General features: G+C 31.1%; 1 protein-coding gene across 1 annotated transcript in view; it reads right to left on the bottom strand.

Moving 5' to 3' along the window:
• Positions 1–700: 700 nt before the first annotated feature.
• Positions 701–13,047, bottom strand: part of LOC148275352 (uncharacterized) — a gene marked incomplete at its 3' end in the record, with an annotated part of 35,499 nt that continues 23,152 nt past the window's right edge. Inside the window, exons 2-3 of the mRNA XM_088235810.1 lie at positions 8,762–8,880; positions 701–815 (exon numbers count right to left, since the gene is read on the bottom strand). Of these exons, the coding sequence (XP_088091936.1) occupies positions 701–815; positions 8,762–8,880 (234 nt within the window). The remainder of the gene's footprint in view (positions 816–8,761; positions 8,881–13,047) is intronic.

Raw genomic sequence — 13,047 nt, 5'->3', positions numbered from 1 at the left:
CTATCTACAGGGCTAATGACCTGTCATTGGCTGGTTTAAGGGTCATTGGTCTAGTCTAGGCATCTACAGTGCTTATGACGAATGACCCTTAAACCAGCCAATGACAGATCATTAGCCCTGTAGATGCCTAGGCTTCTATATTACCTTCTTTAAAATGTTCTTCATCTCTGTTGTAATATGTTAATGATTATAATTGATTTTGCTTCAGTGATCGTTTGAAAAAATACAACTTGTTATCAAAGAAATCAAGACTGGTATGTTTGTTGGCAGAGCTAAGAATCCTGGGCATAGGGGAATGAAAAGCATAGTTAGTTCTATGGTTATCGGTATGAAAGAGTCAGTTTTTCATGTATGCTCTCTGAAGGATAACACAATTTTCTTCTTTCTATGTTAATCCTGCATTTTCAAGTACAGCCGAATACAGTTGGAAGAGGCTCGATCGTCGTCGAATGTCTTTCAGGTCTGATTCGTCATCATTCTGTCTGCCCCTAGATGGAGTTGATGGTGTTTACAAACCGCCTGTTCTGACATGAATTCCCGAGAAAATAATGCCTTGTAAAGTAGACAAGGGTGGTTAAAACAAAGCTTTTAGGAGGCATCCGCAGAATATTACCCAGCCAACTGTATCGGCTCCACTCGATGACAGCTGTCGGGGACTGGTTGATTACTAATATGTTATACTATATTGATAGAGACAAACCTTTGAAGACAGCGTGGCATTGTGGAGTTCATCCAGAGTCGGCCTGTAGGCGGCGTGCAGGGACATTATGTTCCTATAGTTGTCCATCCTGGGCAGGGCCTCCCTTGTAAAGTGCCTGGAAAATACAAAAAATATTTTCAATTATCACTAGATGAACAAGAAATATTTCCAGGCATAAAGAATGTTTTTTTTACTATAGCAAAGGGCATGGCCAAGGACACACATTTCACTGACCATTTGCTTACATATTTGCTTTTTATTATGCATACAGCTGGACGAGTGTTTTCGAAACAATGGCTAATATCATGTAGTCTTGAAGCCAAAGACTCGTCCAGGGTTCAGGATCAATTTAAGACACGGAAGCATTTTCTGAACAAAACGGTTGTTGATGGTTGGAATAAACGCCATTACAACTGATCTCAACGTGTAGGTTCAAAAATGGACTAAATTTGTTTTGAAAAAGTTGAAGTACGCCAACAACTAGCTTTCGTTAAAATATATTTAAGCATATCAGCTTTGCTGCTTGCTGCTTTATGATGCTCGGTTAAAATTGATATAAATATTATAATAATAGAAAATTGTTAGTTTAATGTATTTAAATTATAAATTTGTGTTTGTTTTGTATTATGAAAACGTCAAAATCAATTTATGTGGTGCGTGTTTATGTTTGTATTTTTACTTCATTCCAACTTAACGCAAAACAAATTTCTTATTTAATTAAAACATAAGAGAGGTAATTGTGACATGAAAAATTATTCAATTAATCAATCGTGACAGGTGCCGTGACGCAGTTGGTTAAACGGCCATCTGTGAAAATGGCATCGCTGGTTCGATTCCCCCCAGTAGCAAAAAGAAATTGAAAAAAATCCTATGAAGAATTTTTGATGTTTTATTTATTTAACTTTCTTATTTGAGAGATTGTTTAAACACAAGTATAATTTTTAATGAAAAAAAAACATTATCAGTGATACGTATTCAGTGATATTTTGCTATTTCAAACGTTATATAGTAAAAAGTTTTACCGCCATGTATTTCCTTATACAAAATAAAAAAAGCCTAATCCATTAAATGTAATAATGTGTGAACGCATATAAGTGTTAAAAAAAATATTTCAATGTTTTTATTATTTAACACTTTATATACATATAAGGGCGGGCATATTGCCTTAAAGCAATTTCTTTCTACCTACCCAAACCGTTCAGTTTGAGAAAATTACAAATACATGGACATATTGAATCTTACAATTTTATAAAAAATTAAAAACGAAGATTAACAAAATAAAAATATATATCAAAAATAACACTATACTATGAAGAGAGGGGAGGGATGGGAAGGAAATAAGAAGGATAAAGGAACAATTTAAATATTAAGATAGTAAAATATCAATCTTGACTTAAATGTAAATAAAGAAGGGGCCCCAGTCTTGCCCTAGAAAGGGTTTTAAAATTGGTTCTAAAATCTATTTTCTTAAAGGAAATTATCCGCAAGCTATTTTAGGGGTTTGTCAGCGGGGCGGTAAGAAAGGATATTGAAGGAAACTCTCGGACCAATTAAGGAAGACAACCCCCTTCACCCACAGCTGTTTTATCCCGGGGACATTTTGTCAGCCATGCTTTTTCAACAAATTTACTTTCTACATGCATTTTTTTCTAAGTGATTTCAGTCAAAACCTAGGGCAGAAAAGAGCGTACAATCAATAACAATATTTTGAGTTTGTCCAAATTTTTGTAGACAAGGACTGGATTCAACTCCCTGGGGAGCTGTTTATATTAACATATTACAACAGAGATGAAGAACAAGAATCCTTGTCTACAAAAATTTGGACAAACTCAAAATATTGTTGATAAATTACCAGGTCCATGAAGAAGAATAGTAATTTAAAAAATATTATTTTCACGCCTTGCCTAGTATGTAGGTGAAATAATTCAATTAGTTGAATCTCACCTGCATAAATAAAGGTTTCAGCTCCTTAACTTCACAAACATCAACATATGAAAGAATTGAAGGAATATAGATGTTCAAATTTGGAGTACGGTATAATCGGTTGGGGTGGTGCGAGTGACACAGTTTTAAATAGTGTATTGGTTGCACAAAAATCCATCATTAAAATAATACTCAGAGTCCCGATACAGACATCTACTGAAGAAATATTCCATAAATCACAACTTATGACACCAAAACAATTATACGCTAAAACAATACTCACTTATAGATTCAAAAACTACTCAAATGAAAGACATAACCCCCACAATACATCACATACAAATAATATAATCACTAGATCCTCAACACATAAACAACTAAAACAAATACAAACTAATACCACTTTCAGACAAAGGGATATTGAGTATTATTCAATTAAAATCTATAACCTACTTCCACTATCTATTAAAGCAATTAGTAATGAGAAAATGTTTAAAAAGGCAATAAAAAAATGGATAGTGGAGCTAGGTAGAAGTAAAATGGATTGTCTCATTCGCCCATACCAATGCTGAATCAACTGCTCCACAACACTGTATGGCTTATGTTAGGTTTTTGTTATTTTCATTGTGTGTTTTTTAATATAAATAATATAGATGTATATAAATACCTTGTTTTTAAAACTGTCTGAATATTTGTTAATTATGTTTGTTTTTTAAGTGAGTCTTCTTTGTTTATTCTCAAATGTAATAAAAAAAAAACTAAATTGTTAAGTGTCCTCGACACGGGAAACCCCAGTGAGGTCACATTATTTTTATTATTAATTATAGTTTGTAAGCGAAAAAATATGAATAAATAAATAAATATAGGCAGAATGGTGAATGTTACACAGTGTGTAAAGTGGCCACTTAAACCAGCCATTGACAGGTCATAAGCCCTGTAGATGCCTGGACTTCTATATTACCTTCTCTTAAATGTTCTTCATCTCTGTTGAAATATGTTAATACAATCAATAAATTCACACGATTCCCTACCCTAGTCTCCCTCGATGCCTCCGTTATAACTTTATTGAGAAAAACAATGTTTTTAAATAAAATATCATTAATATTACATTTACTAAGTTATCTAACATTACATCATGATATAAAAAATACAAATCAAAATATGTACATACATATATGAGAGTTTTTTATAAACTCAAACACTAATACTCCAAATTTTTTTATATGAAATGATTTCTTCACAATGTCCATATTGATTTTGAAAATACAAATCATTATTCTAAATCAATTTCGTATATTTTTATCGGTATTCGTAGTATGTGATATTTCCCTATTGTGATTTCGAGAGTAGAAAATCAAAAGTGACCGACTTCCGAATTCGGTTTCGGGCAGTTTTGGCGAAACTTCGGCTCAGCCGAAACCTGCGCTCGGGATGTGTCGGATTACGTTCAGCTGTACTCGGGCGCATCTTATGGCTCGTGACTCTAAGTTCTTGTGAGTTCAAGATGTTTCGTATTTATATTTCCTCTATTGTTAATAAGTTAAAGTTTCTAGAGCGTACATTGAAAATCTAAATTTGTTGCAACAGAGAAAGCAAACATTTTTGAGAAGGGGATATGGAAAAATAGACATTTACAGGGCTTATGACCTGGCATTGGCTGGCTTAAGTGGCCACTTTACACACTGTGTAACATTCATCATTCTGCCTACGTTGGATTATTTTTTACCTTGCTTATAATATACAAGATTCATATTTCAAAAATGGGATTTTTCTGCTATTATATTACTTTATTTTAGCTAAACTGTTGGAATCAGGAAGGATATTCTAATGTGGGCCAAATTCTACCTATGTTTTGACATCCACATTTCCTCAACTCTTCCCTCTGTTGACTTTTGTGAAGTAACACAGCTGAAACCTTTATCACGTGGGTGAGGTTTATCTGACTAAACCAATTTACCAATTAGAAAACGCCTTAAAACAATTTTCCAATGTTTATACTTCTTCTCTTACCAGTTAGTTAATTCAAAAATTTTTTGAGTATGTTCAAAATGCTTTCCCTCTCTGTTGCAACAAATTTCATCATCATTCCCTTTCCGCACCTAATGGTGCATAGGACACTGCATTGCAGCGTATATTGATCATTTTGTTTGATGAAGGTAAGATGATCAGTCGTATGCTTCAGGTGCCAGTCCAGGGACGATGAAATATTCTGGTGTGAAAACACCCTTTTTAAATAAATATTTTATGTCGACAATGTCGAGAATCAAACCCGAGACCTCTCGCATGGTAGGCTAACGCGCTGACCATTAAACCACGAGGCCGATCAGACAAATGACAAATTTAGATCTAAATAATTCCCTAGGGAGGAAATTCAGCCAGTTTACTAACATTTGGACACACAGCCTTCTCCTGACGAGTTTTCTGTGGTTTCCTCGTCACTAGAGCATACGCGGAGAAGCTCCTGAAACAGGCCACAGCCCAAACATCCCACCGATTCTTACATCAGGGGCGAATGCTCCTTATAATAGATTACATGCAGCTTACCATATTTTTTGACATCGAAAGTAATGTTTTATGTTACAGTGTTATAAGGAAAAAACACATCACCAAAAAAATATATTACTTTTCTTGGGTAAGTAAATTTATCATATTCCTTTATTCCATACAGCGACCAGTTGTGCCTCTATTGGCCAAAATTATTACTACTGGATTACACGAGATTACTCTGCTGACTGAAAAACACTAATTCAAATACGTCTTTAACCTAAAACTTTAGAATCTCAATTTAGTCTTTCAATACTTTTTCATAAGGTCTAGTATTCTTAAAAATACATCAATTTGACTTACGACAGTCTAAGGGAGGTGACAATATACGCACTCGTTATGTGTGAGAAAGAGATAACGAATATATTTTGTATGTCTTAACACGGAAGTTACAATAATAAGTAAGTAATTTATCATACTTATGTTTCGGTCGTTTGAAAGTAAATTTGCTTTAAAATAAATTAATATTTTGATATTTTAATCGAAACGAATTGATATTTTAATCCAGAATATACTAACAAAGATTCGCTAATGGTTTTTTAATTGTAATTCGTTTTTGTGCATACGATGACAGTTGAATATTGTACGTTATTCTTCAGTATCCATTTAAACTTTAAAAATTTAGTTAGAGTTATGATAAAAACGTTACTAGTGTATAGTGTTAAGAATAAATATATATGAAGAATTATAAAATGTATAACTTATGTCGTTTTGTGAATAATAATGTGATATAAAAGTCGATGAAACAATGATTCTTAAAACGTAATTTATTTAAACGTAAGTTTCAGTTACGGATGAAATTAGAACAGAAGCTGAAATTCGGTTTCGTCTGAAGTTTTTTTTCGGTGGGACACTAAAACTTAGTCATTTTAATGACGTTCGCAGTGTGCACATGCAGAGGAATTAGAAAAAGCGGTTCTGTGCAAACATGATTTGTGTCTGCATTACATACAGAATTAATGAATCTATTCCGAACACAATATGCACCTTTGAGTCGACAGATTAGCATAATAATGTGACAATGGAGTCAAAAGGCGTTTATCTCGATTGTGAGAGGGTGTGTGTGCGGAATTTATTTGCATGCGATCTAAAGGAAATGAGTGTCTGTGTATAACGATATGTAAATCCATAATAATATGTGTGGAGTGTGTACTATTTGCTATGATTGTTGTATTATCAATGACGTATAACAAAAGATACGTTATTGCCTTACAAAACGCTTCTCATTTTCAGCAAAAATATTGCGTTGCCTTTAACCCTTTCTCATCTATTTTTTTAAAAAAAAATATTTAAAAAATAATAAATAATCATTTGATAATGCGAGCATTATTTAAAAAAATAAAAAAATTGTGTTTTTTAACAAAAAGTTAAGAAGTTATTAAACGTTGTTTTAAAGAGTATTGCCTGTGCCAAGGCATATGAAGAATGCAGTGATGTGTGCGAGTTAGAACCAGAATAATTATACGTAGGTTTCATTGCCAAAAAAATCTTTTTTTTATTTATTTATAAACCCTTACGGATTATGTCATTCATTTTACAAAAATAATATAAACATTTTTAATTCACACTCCGTTGTTCAAAATATTTTTTTTTACATATTTTGAGTCTTTTGTTTAGTTTTGTCTGGTAGTTTATTGTATAATTTCAGTCCCCGGTTTATTAGTCTTGATTGTCCTTGTCTTGTTTTAGAAAGTTGTGCATGATATTTTTCTGATATTCTCGTATTATGTCCATGTTGACCACAATTTTTTACAAGTTTTAGTTCTTCGTCTACAATTACATTAGTGGCTAATTTATGGATATTTTTTTATAATTCTAGTTGAAAAAGTTTAGTTATATTTAATCGCTTAGTTTGTTTAATAAGTTCTCTAGTTGCAGTTAGATAGGAAAGTACATATACTAACTTTAATATTTTATTTTGTAGACTTTGTAGTCTGTTTATGTCATTTTAATTTCCTGTTCCCCATAGTAGTTGTGTATAACATATTTTAGTTTTTACATAGACTTCATACATTAGAATTTTTTCCGTTTTTGGAAAAAAGTTTTTGATTTTTAAAAAAAGACTCGATAATGTCGCCACTTTGCTAGTTAAATTGTTGATATGAATTGTCCGTGTCAATTGTCTGTCTATTTTAGTCCTAAGTAATTAACATGTTCAATTGCAGTTAGTCGTTCATTATTTATGTAAGCATCTACTTTGACATTTTTTTCTAGATTCAAAATGGATAATATTGCTTTTTTTTCAGTAAGTGTAAGTAAGTTTGTATTTGTCCATTTAGTCAACATAGTTAGGTCTTCGTTTATGTCATTGTTTGTTAATACGTCTGTTTGATTTTTATAGAATAGTCCAATGTCGTCTGCATACATATTAATTTTTCCCTTAAAATTGTACAGTGACAAATCATTAATGTATAAAATATATAATATTGGACCCAAAATAGATCCTTGTGGTACTCCAAAATTTACTGTTTGCTAAAGGGTTTTTTTTTCATTTACATATGTATACTGCTTTCGATTTGCTAAGTATGATTTTAATAGTTTACATTCTTGAAATATAATATTTTTAAAACCTAGAACATACCCTTCAAATTTATTTTTCAAAGAAATATACCCTCAATTGATGGCATCATGGTACCAAAGTATTATCCAAACTTTCAAATAAAAAAAACCCACTAATTTAACAAATTTCTCGAAAATCTAGATTTCCAAATAATTTAACTTTATATAGATGCAATACAACTGCAGCCTTAAATCATTTTTCATATGTGGGAAAAATAAACGTTAATAATCTTCCGGAAATCTTAAAAGCAATACCAAATATTAAAACTTTTAAATCTTAATTATAAAAACACATGAGACCCACCCTAGCTTGAACTCCATGCAGTAGAAAATTGTGTATCTTTTAGAATATAATATCTAATTTTAAGGAATCTGCTTTAGATATAATTTAGATATATGTATAAAAATAGATACAAAACGAACTCCCTCTCCAAACACGAGTTTTCACTCTATTAGAGAGAAAGAAACATTATTATTAATTATGTACTCGTATAAACCAACCATTTTGTAATTTTATACTTATTTTGTTAAGAATTTTTTAAATAAAATAAAGGAATAGTATGGAAAGCCTGCAGCTATTATTGGACAAAGTTCACACGGTTAGTTTGAATAAAGGGCTAGAGATGAATATTTCCACGACTAAATGTATGGTTATTCGGAAAAAGCTACCAACTTTCCCAATGACTTTAAAACTTGGAGCGCCAACTAGTTACGTAAACCTTGACGAAGAAGCTTGTTTCCTTTTAAAACGGTCGGTGGAAAATAAAAATTAGTGGGTAAAAACAAAGTTGTTTTATTTATTTTACTAAACTGATTTTAGTTTACTGATTTTAGTTAGGCATGTGTTTAGCCGCTCTCCCAAAAACACAATGTTTTTAAATTATAGCTGTTATTCTCGGGATTCGATGTCGTCCTAATTCGCCTGAACTCTGATAAAAATCTTCATTTTGACTGTTTTTGATTTATAATAATTTAGCAAATAGAAAAAAAACTGTGAGCTTTGGACGGATTAAAATAAAACAGAATTCGTCTCACCTGAAGCTTTTAAGATATTTGGTGTCGTATACGTAGGAATCATGGTGCGGAGTGAGGGGGTCATCACTCTCATCTCCAGAGTGTTCGTCGCTGGTGTGGCCTCCGTCTGCAGTGGCCATCTGGAACAGAAATAAAAAAAAAGTTTTATTTAACACTCGACGTAAGAGTTTATTGATCACTTAAGACTGTATACTGAAATCGGATTAAAAGTAAAGAAATCATATGATTTTGCTATTTTAACCTCTTCGCGTATAGTGACATCATAACATAAATATTTGGGAATATACATAGATTATACGCTAAACTGAGAAAAACATATAGCTTAACTAACAGATAATTTCAGATATTTATCTTATGTTTTCCAAAGACTGAAAAATATCTTAAACAAGGAAAAATTAAAAATGGTTTATTACGCTTTAATTCAATCTTCAATAACATATGGTATAATAGGGTGGGGAGGAGTCTTGGACGCGCACATAGTCGCTCAATAGAAATTGCACAGAAAAAAATAATTAAAATAATTTACAAAAAACATAGACTATTTCTTAGTTATAAATTATACGTAGAGAGTGGACTCCTTAGTTTTCGAAAATCATATTTATTTCAGTGCCTGAAATATGTTTACTTGAATAGGGAATTGTTTAGTAATAATTTAAATCGTATTAATAATAGATCCGATAGTGTACTGTCAGTTCCAGGATGCAGAATGAGTTCGCACAGAGGCACTCCTTACATGTTGGTCCAAGATCCTTCAATCTTCTAACTAAAGAACTACAAAACATTAAATCACTGGTACAGTTTAAAGTAGGTTCGAGGTCTTGGATTAGCATGGAAGGAACAAAATGACACATTCTTTAAAAAAAAAAAAAAATAATAATAAAAATAAATTTAAAAAATGCATACTGCAAATAAATAATTTTTTCGTAATAGCAGCATATGTTAATTCGGTTTTTCTTTTATTTTTCTTTTGGTGGTCATGTCATACCATACTTTTATCATATAAACTATTTAATAATTAAAAAAGGAATGACCCATGCTCAGACGCTGAAGTCTTTTTGGGCATTTTTTCCAATTTATGTTATAGCCTTATTTTAAGATGTATTTTTCTAAAGTGTATTTTTGTAATTATATTTCTATGTAAATAATATATGTATGGAAAAATAAACAAATAAAAAGTACGATACCGGCTATTTTTATTATTCTTAAGTCATGTAATTTTTTGAAAGTGTTATAAATGTATAATGGTATCACAAGATTCCTCTAAGACCATTACAAAACATCAAATGGCATTAGCAATCTTTTTGGAAGGATTCATTTTGTTTGACAAGTGTAACGGTTTTTCTGTGTTTCAGTGTGAATTGATATAGAAAAACCCAAAAAAAAATAAGTTGGAAAATGTTTTTTTTGTGTTCAAATACAGGCAAAATGGTGAATGTTACGCAGCGTGTTAAGTGGCCACTTGAACCAGCCAATGACAGGTCGTAAGCTCTGTGAATGACTAGACTTCTATATTCCCTTCTGTAAAATTTTATTCATGTCTGTTGTAATATAGAGTCCAAAAAAAATTCTTAAGCCCCGTGAATGCCTAGACTTCTATATTCACTTCTGTAAAATTTTATTCATGTGTGTTGTAATATAAAGAGTCCAAAAAAATTCTTAAGGTATGTAAATTTTAAACTTAGAATCAGTCATGAATTTTCAAATTACGATTTTTTACTAAAAACATTAAATTTGTTAAAACTTAACTTTACAAGAAAAATTACAGACGTTTTAAATCTGTCCAAAATTGTAAATTCAATATGGGGTTGCCCTGAACTATTATCTCTCATCAACTTCAGGGTGCCTGGAAGAATGACTAGACAGGTGCCACCGTTTTGTAGCAAAAATTCACGAACAGTGTATACTTGTAATGCCGTATTAAACAGATTTCATGAACTCGGCAATAGTTATTCCCACGTATCGGATATATTTAGTGTAGGGTATTGTTCCTATAGAACAAACCTTTTGAACTTTTTCAAAGATGGTGAATAGTAATTATATTTATTTATTTATGCATTTCATAATGTATACAATTTTTCGTTAACTTAGCCCAGCTGTAAGAAACAGTGCTTGATTTTTTTTTCTTGTTATATTACTTTAAAATATTTTATTATTTAATTTGTTTTTTACATTTATTCTTGAATTTTTGAAACTTTCTACTGAATATGTCTTGGGTAAAAGGAAGTTTATGTTTTTAAAAAATAAAAATATAAAAAATGCTAAGCCAAATATGTTAGTATTATACATTTTTGTAGACGGCAGATTGGCCGTTTATGTTAATAAAATAAATAAATACGTTTATATCGTAAAGTCGTTTTTTGTGCCTTTATTTTTTGTTACGAGTAAGTATATATTTACGCTTTGCTATAGCAATACTACCATCAAAGCTCGAGATAAAGGGGCGTGTGATTAAAGAAATAAAATCTCATTATGATGCGCAGATGTTGCTAAATAAAAATGATTTGAAGCGTTACTAATAGCTAAAAAAAACATCACTACGGTGCCTACTCTGTGAATGTAATGAGAATAATGACGAATTCGCAACGTGCTTTTAGCCCAGGGCTGCGATTGCAAACGCTTTCTTCTTCGGCACATATCGATACGGTATGAAGTAAAATCACGAATTTTATGCACGAAACCGTGAAATGTCGGTAACCTGTAATAGGGAAATATCACCTTTTTGAAACACGTTTAAAGTGATAAAGGTCTATGAAATACTGTCCAATAATAAAAAATATTTTTAAATATGTAATTTTGAATTCCGCAAAAACGGTCATTCCATTGGCCACGCCCCGAATACATCACGATTCATGTTTATTTGTTCCTGGCCGTTGAAATTTGTTTGGAACATGATCACGAATCTTGACGTCACAATAAACACGTCGCGTTTTTCTAGCAACATTTTTTTATTAAATTTCTTTTTTTATAATAATAATCATGGTTTATTAACAAAAATTAACAATTTCTTTGTCTACTGCATACAAACGTAGATTACTCTCGTTAATGTCTAGTCTGCCTAACTAGGTACAACCTGTTTTAAGGCAGACAGTCACTGGAGGGTGGTTCCACATACTATCGGTACCGGTGGGGGCAGGTATGAAGGTAATAAAAACGAAAATAAAACATTGTTACAAATTGAACATTACAACCAGAATTATTTTATTTTATTTTAATTTAAATTATTTTATTTTATTTTGTTTTACTTTATTTTATTTTATTTTATTTTTATTTTATTTATTTTTTTATTTTATTTTATTTTATTTCATTTTATTTTATTCATTTGGGAAACCAACTTTTCTAAATACATATTCATCTTTTAAAAAAAAAAGAGAATACAATTCTATAAAAAAAGGTTTCAACTAAAATATTTTAATAAATATATATATAGGTATTTTATTTAAGTATTACCAAAGGCATAATTTTAAGCATAATAAAGGAAAATATCACAAAAATGTATGTGATTTAAAATGCTTTTATTTCTTTTCAAAAACAAAAAATTAAGATTTTGCTTCCGCCATTTTCATGTTCAATTTATTATCTTCAAATTATTGCGACAAATTTTAGTTCAATACTTAGTCTTTATATGAGAACCCAGATACCAAAGTTTAGTCTAAATTTGAAATGGCGTAATCTGCCGGTCTAAAAGTATTTATATTTTAGTTAAATAAAACTTTTCAATATATTTTTGGTAGAAATACCTTTAAAAATCATTGTTTTTATCTAATTTATGTTTTTTTTATTGCGCGATTTAAAAAAAAAACGTTCGTTTTAAAATGGCAAAATCGTATGATTTCCTCATTTTGCGTGCGTTTAACAGCCTTAAAATGTGGATATATTTTACAATTATTTGTATTACAAATTGCCAAATGGTCTTGGAAACCAATTTCCTAAGTCCGTCTTGTCATTGGAGATACCAAGATATGAAGACAATTACATGAATCACGTTGTGCCGAATCTGACATTTATCTCGAGACATAAATAGCCGAGATAAGTGTCATCGCATTTCCTAAGTATTAAAGTTCAAACGTAAACCACCCACAAACTAAATTTAATTTTTTATAATTATATTTTTACGACATCATCATCATTTCTCTGTCCCCAACCAGTGGTGCATAGAGCATTGCGTTTGTACTTCAATTGCAGAGTATCTAGATAATTTTTTACAAAGAAGGTGCCATTCTAGGGACAATTCATTATTTCACGCCCACTGTGCGAAGAATCGAACCGAGGACCTCAAGCATGTTAGG

The sequence above is a fragment of the Micrasema longulum genome, unplaced genomic scaffold, assembly GCF_059751315.1.
Source record: "Micrasema longulum isolate JH-2025_06_02 unplaced genomic scaffold, ASM5975131v1 h1tg001448l, whole genome shotgun sequence".
NCBI lineage: Eukaryota > Metazoa > Arthropoda > Insecta > Trichoptera > Brachycentridae > Micrasema > Micrasema longulum.
This window is presented reverse-complemented; position numbering and strand designations above follow the sequence as displayed.